Source organism: Elgaria multicarinata, chromosome 9 (assembly GCF_023053635.1).
Source record: "Elgaria multicarinata webbii isolate HBS135686 ecotype San Diego chromosome 9, rElgMul1.1.pri, whole genome shotgun sequence".
Taxonomy (NCBI): domain Eukaryota; kingdom Metazoa; phylum Chordata; class Lepidosauria; order Squamata; family Anguidae; genus Elgaria; species Elgaria multicarinata.
The window spans coordinates 57,398,512-57,420,058 of NC_086179.1; the positions used below are offsets into that span (position 1 = coordinate 57,398,512).

At 38.1% G+C, this 21,547-nt stretch overlaps 1 protein-coding gene across 3 annotated transcripts in view; it reads right to left on the reverse strand.

Moving 5' to 3' along the window:
* Window positions 1-21,547, reverse strand: part of MON2 (MON2 homolog, regulator of endosome-to-Golgi trafficking) — a 64,336-nt gene that overhangs the window by 37,714 nt on the left and 5,075 nt on the right. For 2 of the 3 annotated variants that reach the window (XM_063133955.1, XM_063133954.1), the window contains exons 2-14: window positions 16,049-16,112; window positions 14,982-15,109; window positions 13,876-14,007; window positions 11,980-12,109; window positions 11,206-11,303; window positions 10,102-10,227; window positions 8,693-8,887; window positions 7,758-7,882; window positions 7,287-7,426; window positions 6,463-6,616; window positions 3,265-3,500; window positions 1,427-1,508; window positions 445-626 (exon numbers count right to left, since the gene is read on the reverse strand). In XM_063133955.1, coding sequence (XP_062990025.1) covers window positions 445-626; window positions 1,427-1,508; window positions 3,265-3,500; window positions 6,463-6,616; window positions 7,287-7,426; window positions 7,758-7,882; window positions 8,693-8,887; window positions 10,102-10,227; window positions 11,206-11,303; window positions 11,980-12,109; window positions 13,876-14,007; window positions 14,982-15,109; window positions 16,049-16,112 — 1,792 coding nt within the window. The remainder of the gene's footprint in view (window positions 1-444; window positions 627-1,426; window positions 1,509-3,264; window positions 3,501-6,462; window positions 6,617-7,286; window positions 7,427-7,757; window positions 7,883-8,692; window positions 8,888-10,101; window positions 10,228-11,205; window positions 11,304-11,979; window positions 12,110-13,875; window positions 14,008-14,981; window positions 15,110-16,048; window positions 16,113-21,547) is intronic. The other variant, XM_063133956.1, reaches the window with a different exon arrangement.

Consider the following 21,547-nt stretch of genomic DNA (forward strand, 5'->3'; position numbering starts at 1 on the left):
GGGGAGACCTAGCTTGAAGCTGCCGGTTAAGCCAAACTACACAGGTCTCTATGTGGCTACCCACCATCACATAGGAATACTGTGAAATTCATCTTTTTGCTCACCAACCAACTCACTGCAGTTACTTACATTTCTATTCCTATTATAGACTAAAAAGAGTGTTGGAAATTCTATACCGGGGATGTAAGGCTGGTCAGTCATGTGCAGTTCTGCTGGTGAAGGAAAGACCACTCTTTCAGGAATAGTATGTATATCAGGTGTCTCTGAACAGGGTACACTATTTTACATTAGACTATGGTTCCCCTAATACGCCTCCATAGATTCATGTACCATTCTGGCAAGTGCTTATCTATCAAATATGTTCCAACATTGTCAGAGTTGTTTACTGAAAATGGGTACGTTTGTTTCTATAAGCAGAAAAATAGCTCAAAATAATATCCTTACATTTACTGGAAAGGGCAGCAGTAGTAGCATTCAGCACAGTCAGGGCATAATGAGGAGGCAAGGAGCCTTTGCAAATGGCAGTAATAAAGGCATCTCTTGACGTTACGAGTCCTAATTTTCCACATAGTGCAGCCATGGTCAGCTCTGCTTTTAAAATGTTTTCTGTGGCAGCTTCATCAGTGCTGAAATATTACAAAAAAGTAATTAGCATAGTCTCCATATATTAGAAGCAGTTGGCAGCAAACAAAGCCAGAAACAATACTTAAATAAGCATAAAAAATACTTTAAAAAGCATTGATTGTCATGTTGGTCTGTTGGAAAACCTCCAAAATCCACAGTAGGGCAATACCTTTATTGGGGCCAACTAAAAAGATAAAAATATTGAAGATAAAGAACAAATGTAACTAATCAATGTTTTGTAATAACACAAATGTTTATAATATACTGGAAATCTACATGCTTCAAAGCTATTTTTCAAAATGTTTCTACCTTTGTATAAGCAGGTTTAATAGAGTGAACAAATAAGATAAACTATAGTTACAAATCCTTCTGAGACAGTTGAACTTTCATTTGTTTTTGTATTGAAAAAATGCCAAGTTCCATATGAACATATTTAAAGTTCCATGTGAACTTTAAAGCTCAATACAAATAATAAAAAGATTTCTTCATAAAGTCAGTTAAAAAGGCTCATAAACTATTTGAGCAATATCCAATCTTTTGCATACTTGCTATGACAAAAAATACCTTCCCCATGATCATATCCTCTCTATTACTTGGGAACTGTACTACCCCACAATGAAGTAGGTTTTATAGGTTCCAAATTTGCGGTTTTAATTGTTGTGAACCACCCAGAGAGTTTCAGCTATTGGATGGTATAGACATGTAATAAATAAATAAATATTAAATTGAATTAAAAAATTTAAAAAACATAGACGAGAACACAGCCTCTGAAGAATGAAATGATTACAAATGAATTGAATACCTTGCATCTAGCAGTAAAGACAATGCAGCAAGAAGACCACACCAGCAGGCGTTCACCATTTCTTCCCAAACAGCTCTGCTAACTTGGAGAAACAAAATTTACAGTACCATTAAACAATATTTCACAATTAGAATATAGCAGACTTACTTTTATATACATTAATGTTTTAATATAGCACATTTTATTGATACGATCCCAGAAGTTGCTGGCTTTAAGGGCGACGGCGGCAGAGCCCGGTAAGGGACCAAGGGAGAGGGGGACCTTACCTGCCTCCGTCCGTGGTCCGTCGCCGTCTTCAATTGAGCCCGCGGTTCCACCAGGAAGTCTGGGCCGCAAGTGGCCCAGACTTCCTGCTGGAACCACGGGCTCAATTGAAGATGCTGACGGACCGCAGACGGAGGCAGGTAAGGGAGAGGAGGGCGGGGGGGTTACCGGGTCCTGCCGCCATCGCCGCCCATGCGGCGACGGCGGCAGAGCCCGGTAAGGGACCAAGGGAGAGGGGGACCTTACCTGCCTCCGTCCGCGGTCCATCGCCATCTTCAATTGAGCCCACGGTTCCAACAGGAAGTCTGGGCCGCAAGCGGCCCAGACTTCCTGCTGGAACCACGGGCTCAATTGAAGACGCTGACGGACCGCGGACGGAGGCAGGTAAGGGAGAGGAGGGCGGGGGGTGGATTACTGGGCCCTGCCGCTGTCGCCGCATGGGCGACAGCGGCAGGGCCCGGTAAACCCCACTTACCTTTCCAGCGGAGCTCCGGATCGAGGCGAAGGATCCGCCTTCACCTCGATCCTCTTCGCCACGCTCCGCCGGCCCCCCAATCCTCTTTGCCTCCGCCTTAAGGGCAGGCGAAGCCCCCCACTCCGCTCCTGCTTCTACGGTCCGATTAGAAGCGGAGCACATCCCTAATTACAGCCAGAATGGCTAGTCTGGTTGACATGAACAGCAATGGGACACGACCAATTATCTAATGAGGGCTAGAACATGGTTCCAAGGCAAAGGCCATGATCCAAAAAGTTATTTAGCCCTTCTCAATAGCCTGGGCACTAGTGAGATTTTTGATCATTTTATTTTGAAAAGCAGAACTCTGTAACTTAGCACAAACTGCTTTTTAAAATACCCTCCGTTTCCAAAGCAGTTTGCCTTAAGGCATGGAGTTTAAGAAACACAACCCCAAAGCCCCCATGGGTGTGCAAAACTAGTTATAAAGTTCTTTAGATCCTGGGCAAGAGCTACAGGATATGAAGGAGAATATGTCTGAGAAGTCATATTAAAAATTCATTGGATTATATGTGCTAGCATATATGGAAGTTTTGCTCAAAGATAACTAAGGATACAGACCAAATGGGACATTTAATGTGCATCATAGACCACAGTTCAATTTTTTTAATACTACCTTACAAAAGCTTTTTAAATATAAATTCCAGTCAAAAAACAACTACGTAAAAGTGACCAAAAAATTTATTATGGCATCCAGATAGCCATAATTTTAGTGGTGAAAACATACATCACGTTGAGGATATGCAAATCTTCTTCCCTAGCAAGAGCATCTGGAAAATGTGTTCTTCCACTTCACCATAAAGCCACCTCTCACACTTTTCAGACCAGTTTTTCAAATGTAAAAAACGAATGTATTTAGTTGGGGTTTTTTTCCTTTAAAATTAAGCCCCCCCCCCAAATTAACAGATAAGCAGGAAGTGAAAGCGCGGGGTGAGGAGGAAGCAGAGCTCACCCAGAAGCAGAAATACTCACACCAGTTCTTTTTGGGGTACATCTGCATAAAGTTTTATACTTCTTTTCTGCTATAAACCCAAACCCAGTTTCAGGTATCATCATATACCTGTCTCTTTGTCAGTTTGATCAGATGCTGAATGAAAATCTTGCAGGTCCGAAGACTGTGTCGGTGAAGACTGTGCATCAGCTGTTGCTACTTGACCCTCAGTTTCAACCTGACCAAATTCTTCTTCAATCATATTAGTGATGCCACGGACAAGATCCAGTAAACAATGGAATGCTACTGACATGGCATAGCCTTCAGGAATTGTAGGTGGTTCGACTTTGTCCAACATTTCCAGACTAAGAAATGAAAAAACAAAACAAATAATTATATGAATGTACTTGTTACTTATTGATTATCTATAGAAACATGACAAACTGCTGTTTTTATGCTTTTTATGTTTTTAAACTTTGTATATTTGTTTTTAATGTTTACTGTTTTTAACTTTTGTAAACTGCCGAGAGAGCTTTGGCTATGGGGAGGTATATAAATGCAATAAATAAATAAATAAATTTGCTTTGCTTTGCTGAAAAATACAACAGAAAATAATATATTAAAAAGAATCAAAATATTCCACTACAACCCAAGCCAATGAGACAACTAAAAGTAAAATTGTCTAGTATATTATTTTCCAAGATGGACAAGGGAGGGGAACGTACGTTTTCAAGAAAGATGGCATTAAGTAAATCAGCAACATAGTTCAATACTCCAAACTCCATTGCCCAAAGGACAGCTAGCTTCCTGAACCTTTCAAGGACTTCTCTGATATAAACCTCTGATAGCATAAATGAGTAGTCACTCATTTTATTTATTTTTCTACATTTACATTCTGTCTTACAAGCCCAAGTAGGCTAACAACAATGAAATAAACAATTAAAACATTACAAAGAATATGAAAACATCTATAAATCAAATAAGAGTATATAACAATATAAAAATAGCAGTCAGTTAAAACACGATTAAACTAAAATACAGATTAAAACAGAGGAGTAGAGAAGATAAATCAAATCTATAGGTCAAATTCCTGTTTAACCAAAATTATTTTTACATGCCAGTGGAAGGCCATCAATGAAGGAGCCTTGATAGGGAGTTTCAAAGCCTGGGCACAGACATTGTGAATGGCCATTCGCAAGTTTAACATCAAAATTTTCATCACCCAGAATGAAGAGTCTCTCCAAAAGGGCTTCTCTCAATACCCAGGTAGTTTCATACGGCAACCGGGGGTCCTTAAGATAAACTGGTTCTAAGCTGTTTAGGGCTTTATAGGTCATAACCAGCACTTTAAATTGTGCCCGGAAATGGATTGGGAGCTATCTGCTTGTAACTTAGCAGTCACATGCTCCCTATTACTGGCCCTGGTTAACAGCCTGGCTGCAGCATTCTGAACCAGCTGAAATGTCTAAATGGTCTTCAAATGCAGACCCACATATTGTGTTTGCAGTAACCAAAATGAGATGCAACTAAGGTGTGGAGACAAGGCAAGGAATTGGCATAGTTGGGATATCAGCTTCAGCTGAATAAAAGCATTCCTGATCTGAACAAAAGCACCACCAAAACCTGGACACCCAGATCTAGGAGGGAATCCTAGAATAATCCCAAACTGATTTTCCTTTCTACTGACCAGGAGCACCTCTGTCTTGTCTAGATTAAGTTTCAATTTGTTTGCCCCAGTGTAGTCTATCACTGACAACAGACAGATTCAGAACATCAACAGCTTCCTTTCATTGTTACGGAAAGGAATTTGCTGTCTTCTGCAAGTGGTTTGCACTGAACTCCAAAACTCCAGAAAAGCTTACCCAGCAGTTTTATGTAGATGTTAAATAACATGGGGCACAGAATTAAACCTTGTGGGACACCATAGACCAATTGCCAAGGTGTTGAATAGTGGTCTCCCAGCACCACCTTTTGAAATTGCCCCTCCAGTAAGGACTGGAACCACCCTATCTTATAAGGTGTTGACCACACTCCTGACCCATTCACCGAATTCTCCTCTGGAAGCTTTTATAAGCCAGGGAACACAAGGATTTAGTACACTTGATAAGATCTCAGATCCCGAAGAATCTTGTCCATATTCTCAAGCCCTACAAATTGAAAAGTACCCATCACAACTGGATAAGCAAGTACCAAAATTACCAAAACTGCATCTACACTAACTATGGTGTTCAAGTCAGAATAGATACGAGCCATTTTATGTACAAAGCAGGACAACATGTAGTCCTGTTTCCCATCTTGTGGACCCAGATATTAACAGGCCCTCGTCTTCCTGAAAAAAGCCTACTCTGCAAATGCAATGGTTAAGGGTTTCTTTGCCACCGTAACTGTCATAGAGTAGACCCTAAAATGGTCTCTGGGCCTGTGTTTAGTCAGGCTTGTTCCAAGTTTTCTGCCAACGTCACTCTAATTCTCATTCCACTTGTTTCATCACCTTAAGCTCTCCAGAAAACCAGGGAAGGTGCCTCTACCAAATGTTCAGAGTTCACCTTGCATCAAAGCCTACCTCACACAGGAAGTCCTCCAACCCTCTATGTAGCATTTTGGGAGGGCTAGAGGGGGTGGGCAAGTCTGCTTCTGTAGCCTAGTTGCACACATCTAAATCTGGATCCAACCCAATATATTCAGCACTACGACATGCATCTGCGTAAATAATTCATTAAGGTTATTAGAATAAGAGGTCAAACTCTCTTAAATAATTCAGTTTTGTTTCTAATGTCATAACTAAAGAAACACTCTGTAATTATAACCCACTCCAAGACTTGGATGGGACAGATGAGCAAATAAATAAAACTGAATAACAAAAGGGCCACCAAAGTTGAACCAGAGTAAATAAAGGACCTACATGAAAGTAATTTCATTCCGTCAGGAGAAAACCCAGTTTTGGGACATGATCAGGAAAAACAAAAAAATATCTTCAACCGGTGTCCAGAGACACCCATTCAAGTTGTCCAAAGGGATAGTGTAATTTTCACTATCTTCTCTGTATATTTTCAAAGAATTTCATTATACTTGTTGCTACTTGGCAAGGATTTTAAAATTTTTTAACTTGACTGTATCTTATTTTCTTATTACTTTGGATTTCACTTAAAAGAAAGTAAGAAAAGTGGAATAAAATACCACTACCACCAGATTTCTACGGGCTTCAGACAGAATAACGGAGGACATATAAATGAAGGGGAATGGATCATGATCTCCTCCATCTATGTTCCTGATAAGATGCGAAAAATTGATGGTTTCAAAGAGTTTAGGGATCATTGTTTTACTTACTAGGTAGCTTTAGCACTGCCCTGTGTTGATACACTGAGGATAGGTATCCAGGTACCTCTATATTCAAATGCAGGTAAAACACTCACACCTCCACCCATTCCTAGCATTCCTGGATTGGACTGTGTTGAAGCTGTACCACCAGGCACACTGCCTCCTATACAGTAAATCAAAGGTGAAAAATAACCACAAACTTCAATTTTAATATTTTTAGTTGAACAGAATAAATCCTTTTTTTTTTTACATCATAAGACAACATGCATATAACAAGGGACATCCAAACCATTTATTTTCATCTATATTGAATGCCTTTCTGGTGTCTAATTTACTACAGTGCATTTGCATTAGGTCACAAGGTCTTAATACTGGTGGTTCCGAATTGCAAAATGGAAGCGACCAAGATCTCAGAAAGTTTAAATATTAGCAAATTAATACACACACCCCAAACAGTCATGCAATATAGCATATGTGAAATACTGGAAAAAGTAATACTGAAACAAGTATTAGGTCTTAGTATGGTGGAGTTTTTAATTTGACAACTTTAATTTCCTGATATAACACACTTTCACAGGCTTAAAAAAAAGGGTAAAGCCTCTTCTAAAGTTCTTCTAAAAGGCTTCACCCTTGCTAACATGAAATTCCGAGCACAAAGATCCCTGGGAATGGTATCTTCTAAAAGAGAGAAAACAGGTGAATAAATAATAAAGTTATTGTTCTTACAAAAGATGACCTAAAATATTAACAGAAATTAATTAAATATTTATTGAAACAGGATTAACTTCTAAGAGGAAACCATTGGTAAATAAAAATAGAAATATGTAATTCACCTGTCTGATTTGTTGTTGTTGATGCATTCCCTGTGTTTGGTACAAGAAATAGTGATTGAATAAATGACCCCAGAGCATTCACAATGTCACGAAATACCTTGGTAGAATGCTGCTTCATGTCATACGACTGACAGAAAGACCTATTACAAATGTAAACAGTAAAAATACTAATTTTATTTACAAAATACTTATGTGAATCAATCAACCACAACATCTTGTGACTCTATATTATGAAAAAGTCTTCCTTATACTGAGTTGAAATTAAGTGCTAGGTGTAGAAAGATTTCATGTTCTATGACAGAACTTTTAAATTCAAGAATTTAAGCAGATTTCAAACGATACTAAAAATCAATGCTCAGTGATCACTGAGGCATACCTAACAGTATAAATTATATTAATTCAGCAAACATTAAATATTTTATTTTAAATTGTTTACTTCATTTGGTATACCATCTAATGTATATCCACTACCTTAATAGCTGAGGTTGCACACAAAGTCTGTGTATAGATTCTACTGCAACAGCTCTTAGCCACTGAGGTTTGTCTGCATCCAAAAATTTCACCAGCAAGGATAGGAAGATCTCACATTCAGTTACCTAAATGAAAAATATTTTCTTAGTTAAAAGAAAATGCCAAACAAGGTATCCTCTGACATATCGTTTAATCTATTTAACATAGACTTTATCCAGTGATCAAATGGTTGTTGCCACTGTACAAAAAGTCATTTAGTGTTGTTTACCAATTCTTTGATACCAATTCATTTTGGAACAAAATCCCAATTAATGTTAGAACAAACGTGTCCAGTAGCACCCTTTTGTATATTCTTGAATTATTACTACTACTTTATAAAGCATCAATGTGCATAATGCTTTAAAGAATGCAAGATGATAGGTACTTGCCCCAAGGAGTTTACAATCTGAAATTTTGCATAGGGGAAACAGAGGAAGGGGAGGCGGGCTAAAAAGGAAGCAGTATACGGCTCTTTGAGTAGCATGTGCTTAAGCTTAGTTATAAGCTCAGTTACAGTAGGGGGTTCTGCTCAAGATTATACAGAAAAGGTGGATTTTAAGGAAAGATTTCAAGGAAGTGAGAGAGTGGCACGGGAACATTTATCCTAACCAGTTTTGAATGACTAGAGAACATGAGGAAACATTAAAAATTCCTAAGTTATACAGTTATCATGGCCATTTCGTTCCCCTATTTTCTGGATTCCTATACCCACTTAACTGGGAACAAGTCCTTTGAACGCAATGAAACTTGAGTAGACATGTATAGGATTGCCCTGTTAGTGACCCAGATTGATTTTCAAAATAAAGAATGAAAACAGTGCAAATATTACAGTTTGATACACAAGCCATTTAAGATCTATTCTGTGCATAATAATGATATTAAAACTGTACTCTTACCAACAAACTATAGAACTGTTTGATCAAAACGGAAACGACTCTCAAAAGGCGCATGCAGATAGGAAAATAAGGTTTTTCCACTGGTGCTGGTGAAGATGAAGTACTGGAACCTTGTCTGAATTTGATATTTGGCGAGAAGAGTTTTATCACAAGTGGACAAACCCTTTCTTTAAGGAGGAAACTGAATTCTTGATGCTGGAAAATGAAAAAGTGATTGTGTCATCATTATCATTGTTATTTACATTTACTTCCTAATAGCCAAACCATTAGCCAACTGGATAAAATCTTACAATATACTTTCAAATGCCTGGGAGTAGAGGAAAGTCTTAAACTGGCAATGAAAGAATTATAACATTGCCACCAGGTGGACCTCATGGAAAAGAGTGTTCCATGATCGGGGGAGGGGGGGACGACCACCAAAAAGTACCTCTCCCTTGTTGCCATAATCTGAACCTCCCTTGGAGGAGGGCCTCAGATGTTAATTGTACTGTACAGATGGGCTCATCTTGGGAGAGATGCTCTGTCAGGTATTTTGATCCTGAGCCACATAAGGTTGTATGGGTCAAAACCAGGACTTTGAATTGGGCTCAGAAACATACAGGCAACTAGTGCAACATACAGGCAGTTTTCTGGTCCCCGCTATACATCTGACCACTGCATTTTGCACAAGCTGCAGCTTCCAAACTGTCTTTGAGAGAAGCCCATGTTGAACACATTGCAGTAATCTAACTTGAAGGTAGCATCTAACTTGGAGTAGCATAGGCTACTGAGACCAGGATATCCATGTCCAGATAGGGGCATAGTTGGACTTTCAACCAAAGCTGGTACAAAGTTCTCTGTGACACTAATGCCACCTGGGCCTACAGAGACAAAGATGATTCCAAGAGAAACCCCAAGCTACAAACCTGTTCCTTCAGGGGGACATGCAACCCTATCCAGAACAGGCTGAACACCCTCTGGTCAGAAGAACTACCCACTAACAGCATCTCGGTTTTGTCTGAACTGAGCTTCAGTTTATTAACCTTTATCCAGTCCACTGTTGCAGCCAGGCACCAATCCAGCACATCTGTAGTCTCACCAAATAATGATGAAAAGGAGAAATATAGCTGTGTGTCATCAGCATACTGATGACAATACATTCCAAAATGCCTGATGAGCCCATTCAGTGTTTTCATGTTGATGTTAAATAGCATGGGGGACAGAACTGCCCCATGCGGAACTCAATACTAGAGAACCCATGAGGCTGAGCAATATAACCCAATATTAGGAATGCTGTACCATTTTTTTAGTTGTCAAAAACAATACAAGTTTGGGCATAAACATTTCAATATCCATTCACCCTCCCACACCGCCACCCACCCACACATATATGGATGTGACCAGTTAAAATGAACAAAACACTCACTCACTTGTAAAAATACTTGTGGGAAATCATTGAGGACTGACTCAAGCAGTTCCAGACCAAATGTCCGAGTCATTTCTGTCATACCTACAAGCCAGTAAGGAGCATCAGCATTAACCAGCTGACAAAGATCCTAAAACAAACAAAACAAAAACACATTATCTTGTACTTTTATTCACTGGAATGATCCCGCAAATCTGTACAGTTCTGTGCCTTTTAAGTATTTCCAATTTGAAAATGCTCCCCCTAAATGAAATTCCATACTCATTAAAAACTCACACTTTTACTAGGAGGAAAGATTTGAAAAAGAATTACCAGGCAAAATATCTTCATACAAGTCAATATTGTATTTGTAGCAATAACAACATCAATGGATAATTCTGTTAAATATTCTATATTGACTATGTAGCTGGTAATTAATTCAGCAGGCTGTAGTATGATCTAACTTGCAGAATCTGGAACTCCAAAAAGCATCTGAGAATTACATCATTTGTTTCTATAACAAATAAAATAATCTCTTACCTCATGGTATCTTTTACCTTTCCCCCTCCCCCTTGACAATGCTGATATATAATCAATTTGTCATTCTTCCTTTAAGCAGAGAATGTAATAAAGTGAGCTCTGTCATAATCCTCTGCTCCTAATCCCACATGCCAGGGCTGGCAACCAAGCCCCAGCAAATCCTAAAAATACCTGGGTCCAAAGGTGTGCAATTATCAGTGGTCCTGCCCCATTTTGGGCTGGGATGTTTTGCAACTGCTCTGACCAGCAGCAACAGTTTCGGAGAAGTATCCACATCAATGGTAATCACCAAGGATGCACTAACAAAGGAAAGGTGGTGGGAAGGGCATTGACAACAACCCAGTGAAACAAATTAACGGATTGGGTCAATGGTCAGAGCCTTCTTTCTTCAATGCAAAAAACGAAAGAGTCCAGGGAGCCTTCAAAATATTGTGTAGCATAATGCAAGCTGTCAGATGCAAGCAATGGATTATTACTGGTCACATAAACTAGTCTGAACCTAAATTATATTGTACAAAAAAACAATAAAAAAGTAAGAAATTATATTGTACATAAAAACTATAAAAAGAAAAAAATCAAGTGCCAATACCTGAAAAAGCATGTAAGCATCTTTAGCACATGGTTTCAAGGTGCTGACAGATCTTCTGTTACTGTTTCCTTGAATTCCTATTGGTTGTTCAATAATATCTGCATAAAACAAAGATCCAATTTGGGAACATAAAATGTCAAAATTGAATAGCCATATTCTCTCTCTTATTTTAACTAGGCCTGGTGTAAGAACTTGGGTATTTTGACATATGTTTGTGGCCCATGCCCTGTTCCAAGAGGTTGCTCTCTGTTCCCCTGCCACCATCAAGACCCTAACGTACTTATACAGTAGGGATCTGGTTGTCAATGAGTGCATTTTCCACCTAAGCACAAGGTAAGGAACATGTTTGGCAGTTACTGAGTAACTTGTTGCCCCAAAGCCTTACAAAAGTCACATGTTGAATATAAATACGTTGACACAGATTCTTTGAAAATTAACCTTTATTTTGTTAAGTAGGGTAATGTAGTAAGTGGATTCGGACCTGGATAAGTGAGGCCTGGTCTGAAATCCCCACTTAGCCATGAAAGTCACTGGATGGCCTTCTCTACCTCAGCATACCCTACTTCAACAGAATTATTGAGGATAGACCAGGATAACCCCACGTTTTTTATACTCTGACCACCTTGGAGGATACACATGTGACAGATTTCTGTAGCTAGATACAAATGTGACAGATTTCTTTTTAGAGATAAAAAGGGCTCTTGACAAACAAATTTGTCATATGCACTAAATAGAAATAATTATATTTTCATTACAATACAAGAAAATGCCCACCTTTATGGCGTTCATCCTCAGCAACCACTCTTTCGAAAACAACAGTAACTACTTGCCGTACTGTGGCTGCTGCAGTATTATTTGTGATATTATCTTTTGTGAAGTGCAGCCGAAAACAAAGGACAATTGCCTAAAAAATTAAAATTTAAACGATTCTCATTAGAGAAGCCAAATGCTTTTTAAAGCTATACACACTATGATAAAAGTATCAATGTACTCTCAATTTATGTAGACTTTCTAAAGCTAAAAATGCAGAAACTAAGCTGTGGAAATTCTCACGGTTTCAAAACTTAAAATATGCCAAATTTAAATTTAACATTGGATGAATCCATTTTCCCCAAAACAGATTTTAGTTTAGTGATTTTTCGTTTACATCTTGAAAGTTAGAATATTGTAATGTATTCCACATGGATCTGTTCTTATTTACAGTTTTGAAATTTCAGCTGTGCAGAACATTACATCCTACTATTCAACTATGGGGGTGAAAATTACTCCAAAGTTCCACAGTCTGCACTAGCTCCCCATCAAAACACATTTCAAGGTGCTGTAGTCCCCAGTTATCTAAGAAAATCTTCTCCCTTTTGGTCCATCAAAAGCTTCTTCACATATGACAATGAAAGAGGATGCAGAAGTGAGTCACACAATTGCTTTCAAAACTTCCATGGCATGTACAAAGACAGTGTTCTCTTGACTATACCATTCATGTGCCAGGTCCAAACATCAAAAAGACAGAGGCATCTTCATTGATTGCGTCACAACTCTGGAACTCTCTTTCCTTGAAAAGTTAACCAAAGCTGAGCACTTTCAGGAAGCACTCTAAGACCTCCTTGACTGGCATATTATTCATGGATGAGGTTAAGTAGTTATGGGGTAATTTTATTCAGATTGGATTTTAACTGGGTATTTTATTTTGCTGGCTTTAATATTTATTTATTAAATTTATTATCCACTTTTCATTATAAAGTAATACAAAAGTGGGATATAACCAATAAAATACAATTGTACAACATTGACTAAAAACAATCAAACAGGTGAGAACAAAAACACAGATAAATAAGAGTTTACATAACAACATAAGAAGTGCCCTGATGCTGGATCAGACCAAGGGTCCATCTAGTTCAGCACTCTGTTCATACAGTGGCCAACCAGCTATCGGCCAGGGACCAACAAGGCAGGACATGGTGCAACAGCACCCTCCCATCCATGTTCCCCAGCAACTGGTGCACACAGGCTTACTGCCTCGAATACTGGAGATAGCATACAACTATCAGGGCTAGTAGCCATTGATAGCCTTCGCCTCCAGGAATTTATCTACCCCTCTTTTAAAGTCATCCAAATTGGTGGCTGTCTCTACATCTTGTGGTAGTGAGTTCCATAATTTAACTATGCACTGTGAGAAGAAGTACTTCCTTTTATTTGTCCTGGATCTCCCACCAATCAGCTTCATGGGATGTCCCCTGGTTCTAGTACTTTGAGAGAAGGAGAAAAGTGTCTCCCTATCCACATTCTCCATACAATGCATAATTTTGTACATCTCTATCAAGTCTCCCCTTAGCTTCCTTTTTTCCAAGCTAAACAATCCCAGTTTTGGAATGCTTATATTGTTAAGGATAACAATATATATTCCTATATATTTTGGAATGCTTATATTGTTAATGGCACACATGGCTTACTATCAGTCTTCCCCTGAGTAACAACTCAGAGTTAAAAATTACCTGAACAGGCCAGAAGTGATAGCATAAAAAACAACACCAAAGCACAATTTTTCTGAAGGTTTCCTTTCGCCCCGCCCCACATATAGTGAAGAATGGTCTGTGAAACTTACAAAACCAGCTCATGTTAATTTGTTAATAATGTACAATTAATATTGTAACTTGTATTGCACAGAATGCCTACCTTAGAAAGTGCTTCATCATGGACAACTGTATTGGTGGTTAACAATACAAGAACTGTCTGAAGAAGCTTGAGTTCTTCAAGGCTATTTTCCATCAGTTGCCAAAGCATATTAATAACATTTCCAGCTGCAACCTTGGAATAAATTATTTGAAATGTACAGTCAAGACATTTAGATACTTTGTGTGCAAAATGGCTACAGATGTAGATGTCATTAATTAATTCAAGTAGACTTAATATACTCCAAAATGTTAGCACTCAGTTGAGATGTTACCATTGCGGGATGCAAAATTATATACTGAATCTCTAGAACATATTACAATAAATTCCAATAAAAACCACATGCCTTTTATAAACAAACCTCAAAGTTGTTCTTAAATTTACATGGTTAATATCTGTTCATTTAAAATATTGCATTAAAAGAAAAAAGTGTCTTGATTATATTAAGTAATTATCCCATTTATTACAAATAGTACTGACAACAGTGTAAGGTAGGAGCTACTGGGAATGAGTGTGTTTTTCATAGACTATTTTGTATTAATGTAATTGGTGTAGATGCATATTCTTTTCTTCTTTTCTCCCTTTTAGTTTTGAGCTAATTATGGTTTGTGTTAAATCTGCATCAGTGTAAATGCTAATCATAGTTAACTCAATGGCTGCTTATCTGCTTATAACCAAGGGTAGCAATAGTGGCTTAGCACTATTTGTTAAATTTTTATACTGCCCATCAGGGAGCTCAGGCCAGCATACATGGTCTCGCGGCCAAATTTTATCCTCACTGCAAGCCTTTAAAGTCGAATAGGCTAAGAGATAGAACACTCTGTGAGCTCCATAGCTGAGTAGGTCTCCTTGGTTGATGTTCAATACTCAACATACTACACCACATTAGCTCTCGTCACACTAACTGTATTAAATTCTGAAACTGAAAGGGAGGGGGAATGCTTGTGTGAGGATAGGATAAAGAAGCCATTTCCAACAATCTCACTGTGGTAGTGTTACATTTACCAAGCCTTAGTTACCTATTAAGTGATTCTCAATTTTTAATTCTTCAGCTATGTATAGTACTAGGAAACACTTTCACAGTACCACTTGGGCTACCCTAATCTTACCTCTGAAACAACTTCGTGAGACATGAGTCTCTGAATAGCTGCCAGACATAGCTGAGTGATCTTTGGTTCCTTTGTTCCACAGCCCATTAGAAAAGGCTGAACCACCTCTGAGCTGTTCTCTTTCAAGGCTTTGAAAAAGAGAAAGAAATATTAAGTAAAATATCAGGAGTTCTTGGATTTAACTAAAACAATAAAATCTGTTAAAATTTATTGAACATTACTGTTACTTGTTGCAAAAACATTTATAAAGAGAAATACTTTCCATCTTGAAACTTTTACTTGAATTTGATATGAAAGGGAAGAACTATTTTGGAGAAAGTAAGGAGGAAAAGGAGTGAAATCCTCCCCCGTCCCGGATAGCAAGTAGGTGTAGACATGCCCTTAGTATCCTGAAGACCAGAAACAGCTGTTCACTGTGCCTATTTCCTGTGACTACCTACAAGTTAGAGAGATTTTAGAAAGAATACCCCCAAACTATCCCAGTGCTTTGGTAACTATATACATTTAGCCTTCTCCTGGGTAAAAAAGCATACACTTCCACCATCTTTGATTAGAAATTAGACCTTCGATTAAGTTAAAAAAATGAATCCTTTGGCCACTAGATGCTGTCTAGAGGGCCACAGGATTTTTCGGTTTCTGGGAACTGCGCTCCCCTCCCCCTCACATCCAGTGCAGTTCTCGCTTCTCTGACTACATCTCTGCACTTGGAAATGAAGCATGGAGAAGGCAAGAAGGTGGTGGGCCCAGGCATGGAGAGGGGAGCCTTTACGCAGCTTCCTATGCACATCCCAGCCTCCTTCCCCTCTGAAAGCTGTGCCTAGATGGGCGTAATCACCCATCAAGGCAAAAATACAGGATGGCTGGAGCATGGAGGAGAGGATTGCCTCTGTGCGCTGGCTGCCCTGCACTGGATACTCAGCAGCCTCTGACTATCAAAATAGGATTGCGCCCTTTATCATTATTTCTATGTTCTAAAAGTAATAAACATATCCAATATCAAGCCACACAGAAAAGGATTGAAATAGCCTTAAAATAAATTTTGATTTTGTTTCATTGCAAATAATTACCTGCCAAGACATCAGTGTTTCGTGCAGCTATCGTTTTTACTTTTATTATTCCTGACTCAGCAGCCTGTAAAGAAGAGGCAATAGTGAGGTTAAGAAGACAGTTCTCAAATTATATGGTATGACAGCAATTCTTTGTTTAAATGAATTGAAAATACACCTTAAGGTTGTTAAGTTTTACAACTTTAAAGTTGCAAAAATCTTATTTTGTTCAGATTGCAAAAACGAAATATTTTTCTGAGCCCTATGGACGAAGGAACACATTTGCAATTTTTTTATTTTGGGGTCTTGCACAAGTCTGCTCCTTAGCCAAGCACATCAATATCCTCATCTTATCAATGTCCTTGTCAATTTCATCTTCCACTTCCTTTGCTAGGGAACACTTTGGGTTTTTTAAGGCTGCTTCAGGTTCTACTGAAGTAATAACACCTGTCCCTAAAACTCCTTCTCTCCTGCAGCTGCTAGCCGCTTTCCGCTCCCCACCCACCTCGTGCTTGTCGCTTCCCTCCACTGGTCTCTGTTGCGCGCTGTCAGATCTAGTTGAAGATTATAGGCAATGAACGGGATCACTAAACACATGCAAATTTCAAGGCAAACCCGGGACTGAGTGAGTCAAGTTATGTACATTTTAAGGCAAATCCCCTTTAGTGCAGTAGCTTCTGCACTAAAGTGGATTTGCGCAAATCTCCCCAAAAGTTTACATAAACAAGTAATGTTAAATTTGCACAAATCTCCCCAAAGGTGGAAATAAAAAAAAGTGTTGCTGTCTAGGGAGCCGATGAAGTGGAGGAGTAAATTGACTAGTACAAGGAAATTCCTGTGGGGATGGGGGTGTATGCATGGACTGAGGTTACAGTCTACATCCCCCAAATGCCAGCTTGAAAAACCACACATTAGATGACAAGTGAACCTAAAACACATTTTTTTTGCTAAATCAGCAGAAAACTCAATGGAGTAGCTAAAATGATTCTAAAATATTCCTGTGTCAGCTAAAACATTAACTAAAATGTCACAATGTTCTAATTTCTGTATTCCATCACATTCTCTCTAAAAAAAAGAAAAAAAGTTTACTCAATAAAAAAAGCTAGAGCTGCAAGATTTACAGCACAATCTTATGCATACTCAGAAGAAACACAAAAAAAGCTATGCAGGATCACACCAAAGGCCTATCAAGTCCAATAATGTATTAACATCATGGCCAACCAGATGCCCAAGGGAAGCCCATAGGCAGAATATGAAAACAACAGCATCCTCCTTCTTATATTATCAGCAAGAAGCATACTGCCCCGATATTGGAAGCAATATATAGCCAATATGACTAGCAGCTTATACTCCATGCATTTGTCTAATCACCTTTTAAAGCCATCCAATGTAGTCACGGCCATCACTACATTTTGTGGTAGCAAATTCCATAGCTTAACAATGTGCTTTGTGAAAAAGTACTTCCCTTTAATCTGTCATAAATCTCCCACCATTCAGCTTCACAGGATAACTCCGGATTCTAATATTAAGTAGCTGCTAGGGGATAACTGAAATCTCCCAACACCGTTCATGTGGGGTCCCCAAGAAAAACCTGTACAAACGGCCAATACTAACAGAACAAATAATATGTTCACCTATCTTTCCATTTCATGAATTCTGTAAATGGCTGTTACAGAACAAACTTTCAATTTCAAAACCAGGCAGTTTTGCAAACTATCACATGTTCATACAGAGATATACTGCCTTGATATGAATGCTAGAGATCTGCATGTACTGCTAATTTAGTTAAATTATCTTCTTTACATAATTTGCAAGTTTAACTAATTTTTTCAGTAATGCATTTGTGTTCTGCTATAGTTATAAATAATAGGCTAATTAGTGGCCTAACATACTACCACTACATTCTTCGTATTAATTATTTGTCACAATCACAGCCTTCAACTACTTTAAACCTAAACCTCATCCTGTCTTCCTGGCAACTGACTTTGTTCCTGCAAACAGTGACAAACTTAATGAAAAAGAAATAAAATCTACCAGCCCCATAGATATGCAAGGTCACACATGCACACCCCTTCCTGGAGAGCAGAGAAAAATTACCTGTACTATCACAAAACAGCTTATGTAGTCTGCTGTATTTGAATTAAATAGCAAATATTTCATAAAAGCGATCAAACCTTGGACAAATGAAGTAAGGTATTAGCACTTTAGTAAAGTTAACTCCTTTAATGCCTCATTGAATACAGTAGTTAAACCATAACCAAATGAATTAAAATTTCAAAATTTTGCATCACATCCCCCATCCTATTACTGTTTATATCGTCTCCCAACTCTAGGCATTACAAGTGTTCTATCTTTATTATACAACATTACACTAATTGATGCTAAACTTGGATATATTCTTATGAGTTATCTGTAAATGTGACAAGGTAATTGGACTATTAAATCTTGTCTTGAAGCATCCAAAGTTCAATTTCAGTAGCAGCTTGTCTCTTCTAACACTGGAAATTGCAGCAACACCAACATTAAAGCAAGGTCTGGCTTGTTACATTTCCTTCATGCTAAAAATGTAAGGTCTTGTTTTTAATATTTAGCAAAAGAAATAAATGTTTTTCTGTCCTGAAATTATAATCAGTTTCATTGAATGACACCAAAGTTTAGTATTATGAGAGGGAGAACTAGTGTTGTTGGGTTGTGAACTCTGGGTTGTTTGTGGTTAACAAGCCATAATTACAGGACTCCCACGTAACAACAACCCACAATTCAATGACAACCTTCTCTGGTTTGTTGTTACATGCGAACCAGGTCACATTGTTCACTGCCTGAACAACAACTAAAAAACAGTTAACTCAAACTTCTTAATCACAAAATTAGAGGGAATCCAAACTGAATAAACTTTTGATTGAATTTTTGTTTTTGAATGTTATGTATCTGTATTACTATCTTCTGTTTTATTGGTTTATCAGGTAAGTTTTTATTATTTTAATGTGTTTTATTGGTTTTGTACCACGCTTTGGGATTATTCTATAATGAAAAGTAAAACATTTCATAAATAAATGAATAATTATTAGTGTATTAGAAATCAGTGTAGACATGAATTTCCAGCAAACAGTGGAATATTCAACCAAGTGTTAATAGTCAACACCACTGTTGACTATTACTATGTCACTCCCAAATAATCATCCGTGTTGACTATTAACACTTGGTTGACTATTGTGTTGTCTGAACATGGCCACTTGCTCCTCTATTTATGTAAGGCTCAGCAATTTCTGCAGCTCCCTTCCCTCAGGTACCATATACCACTATTCTCTGGGGTCCAACAATCCCAGAAAGTTTTTCAAGTGGCGCGGGGGGCTTCAGAGGGAAGGGGAACTCTGCTTCATTTATGAAACGAAAGTTAGGATCCAAGACATTCATCTGTACACTATGGCGAAAGACTGTGAAAATAAATGAGTTTTCTTTTTAAACTAAGCAAAATATAATACTTGGTCTAAGTAACTCTCAAACCCTGATAAGTTCTATTAATAGTATGTTGCATTCTGCTGGCTATTGCTTTCCTATTTTTCTTATTAAGTTCATCCACAACACAACAAGAGGACTACAAGTAGATGATATACATTCAGGGATAATTGAGTTTAAATAGCATTTTTGACTACTGTTCCTACAGTTACATCATTACTACACATTGCTTGTACATATGCACACATCAAACAACTTCTGAAACTCTGACTAATACATACCAATTACATAGAAGTACATAAGAGGCAGCTGTTCTAAAGATAGAAGACTTACAGTATGCTATGCATGAGTACTGGGAATTAAGTTCCATGGAACTTACTCAGAGGTAAGTGTGTATAAGCAGCACCGTAAAATAGGCAACACAAACCCAAATGCATACCAATAAAATCTCCTTTCCAAACTGTGTTATTTTCATGCACAATAAGAACCAAATCAATAATTATTTGGAAACCCATGCACCCACCCTGACAAATAAAATAATAATAGTTGCTTTCATTTCTGTGTAAGAATATGTTAGGATTTTCAATACACCTTGAATGTGCAAACCCTCTCTGTAAAAGCATCATCCAGTTGAGGAAAATAATAAAAGCATACATAGAGAAGGGACGGGGGAGAGGAGAAGTAGTTAACCTTGAAATATTAAAGAAGAAAATACGTTTAAAGCTTTTTTAGATGTACCACTATCAATGAGTAAAGTTAATATATTTTAATGATTAGTATAGAGTTGGAAAATCCCAAATGCTTTTTAGTATTTCTATTAACTTCTTAATATTTTGCCTGTGCTTCCAGATAACAGGCACCTGACCTCAGCAGTAACTTGACCCTTCTGTAAAACTGCAATCCTAGTTCAGAAGCTTATTGCTGCTGACTCAGCTAGAAAAGCATTGCTAAACAAAATTGTCAGTTTATGCTGACATTCTATGCTGGTATGTACGTGTGTGTGTGTGTGTGTGTGTGTGTGTGTGTGTGTCAGGGGACTGGCAAGAGAAACTAATTCATTTGCTAATGTCAGGCATATCAATTTATTGCAATGGCAAACTTGCCAAGTACATGCTTGCCTATATACTTTTAACAACTTAAAAGGAGTGAGGCTTTCTTTACTGGTCTCTCAAAAGAAAAACTTCTAAAACACCCTTGACATTAACTGTTATTATGATGGCAAAAAAGGTACACAAAGCACATTTTAATAATAGTATTATACAGCATACAGACACAAACTCAGCTTTTACCAATACATGCATTAATGGTGGGTAATGTAAGACTCTTAAGCCATAAGCAGTGGGTTTATGGGCTATCTGTATGATTCTCCTAAATATATGCCTGAATTTTTAAACATTCTCCTCTAATTCTAAAGTTTTATGGCCATGCTTTAATATAGACTGGTAATATAACGTAAAGATACAATAACTGATATCGACTTTACAAGAACAAAGGCCGGGTTTGCATGTCACTTTAAGCCATGATGGCTTATAAACTACTGTATCCCCACACACAATTGAGCTAATGCACATAGCCCCTCCTTCCTCTACTCTCCTCCCATTTGGTAGCACTGACCCCTTGGACGTTTGAAGGATCGGGACGAAATCTCATAACAACTTCCCCGAGTAGAGAAGCACCCGATGCTCCATCAAAGCCCTGCATGATAACCACATAGAGGAGTGAAAAACCCAGGAGCACCAAGAAGAGGCTGGCACAAATAAAGCTTTGGAAAACTGCAGGACCCCGGACAAAACTTGATACGCAACTCCCCCCACCCCCACATAGGAAGGCACCCGATGCACCATCAAAACCCTGTGCAATTACTAAGCTGTATTTTGTTTTTATGTCACTTTTATCTAACCTTTGAATGTTTTGGTGTTGATTTTGCTGGTCTGCGACTGTAATAAATAACAATTTGAACTGTGCAATTACACCCTGGAGTGAAAACGCTGTATGCACCAAGAAGGGGTGGCACAAATAAACTCTTGGAAATTTACAGGATTAGGACAAAACTTCACATACAGC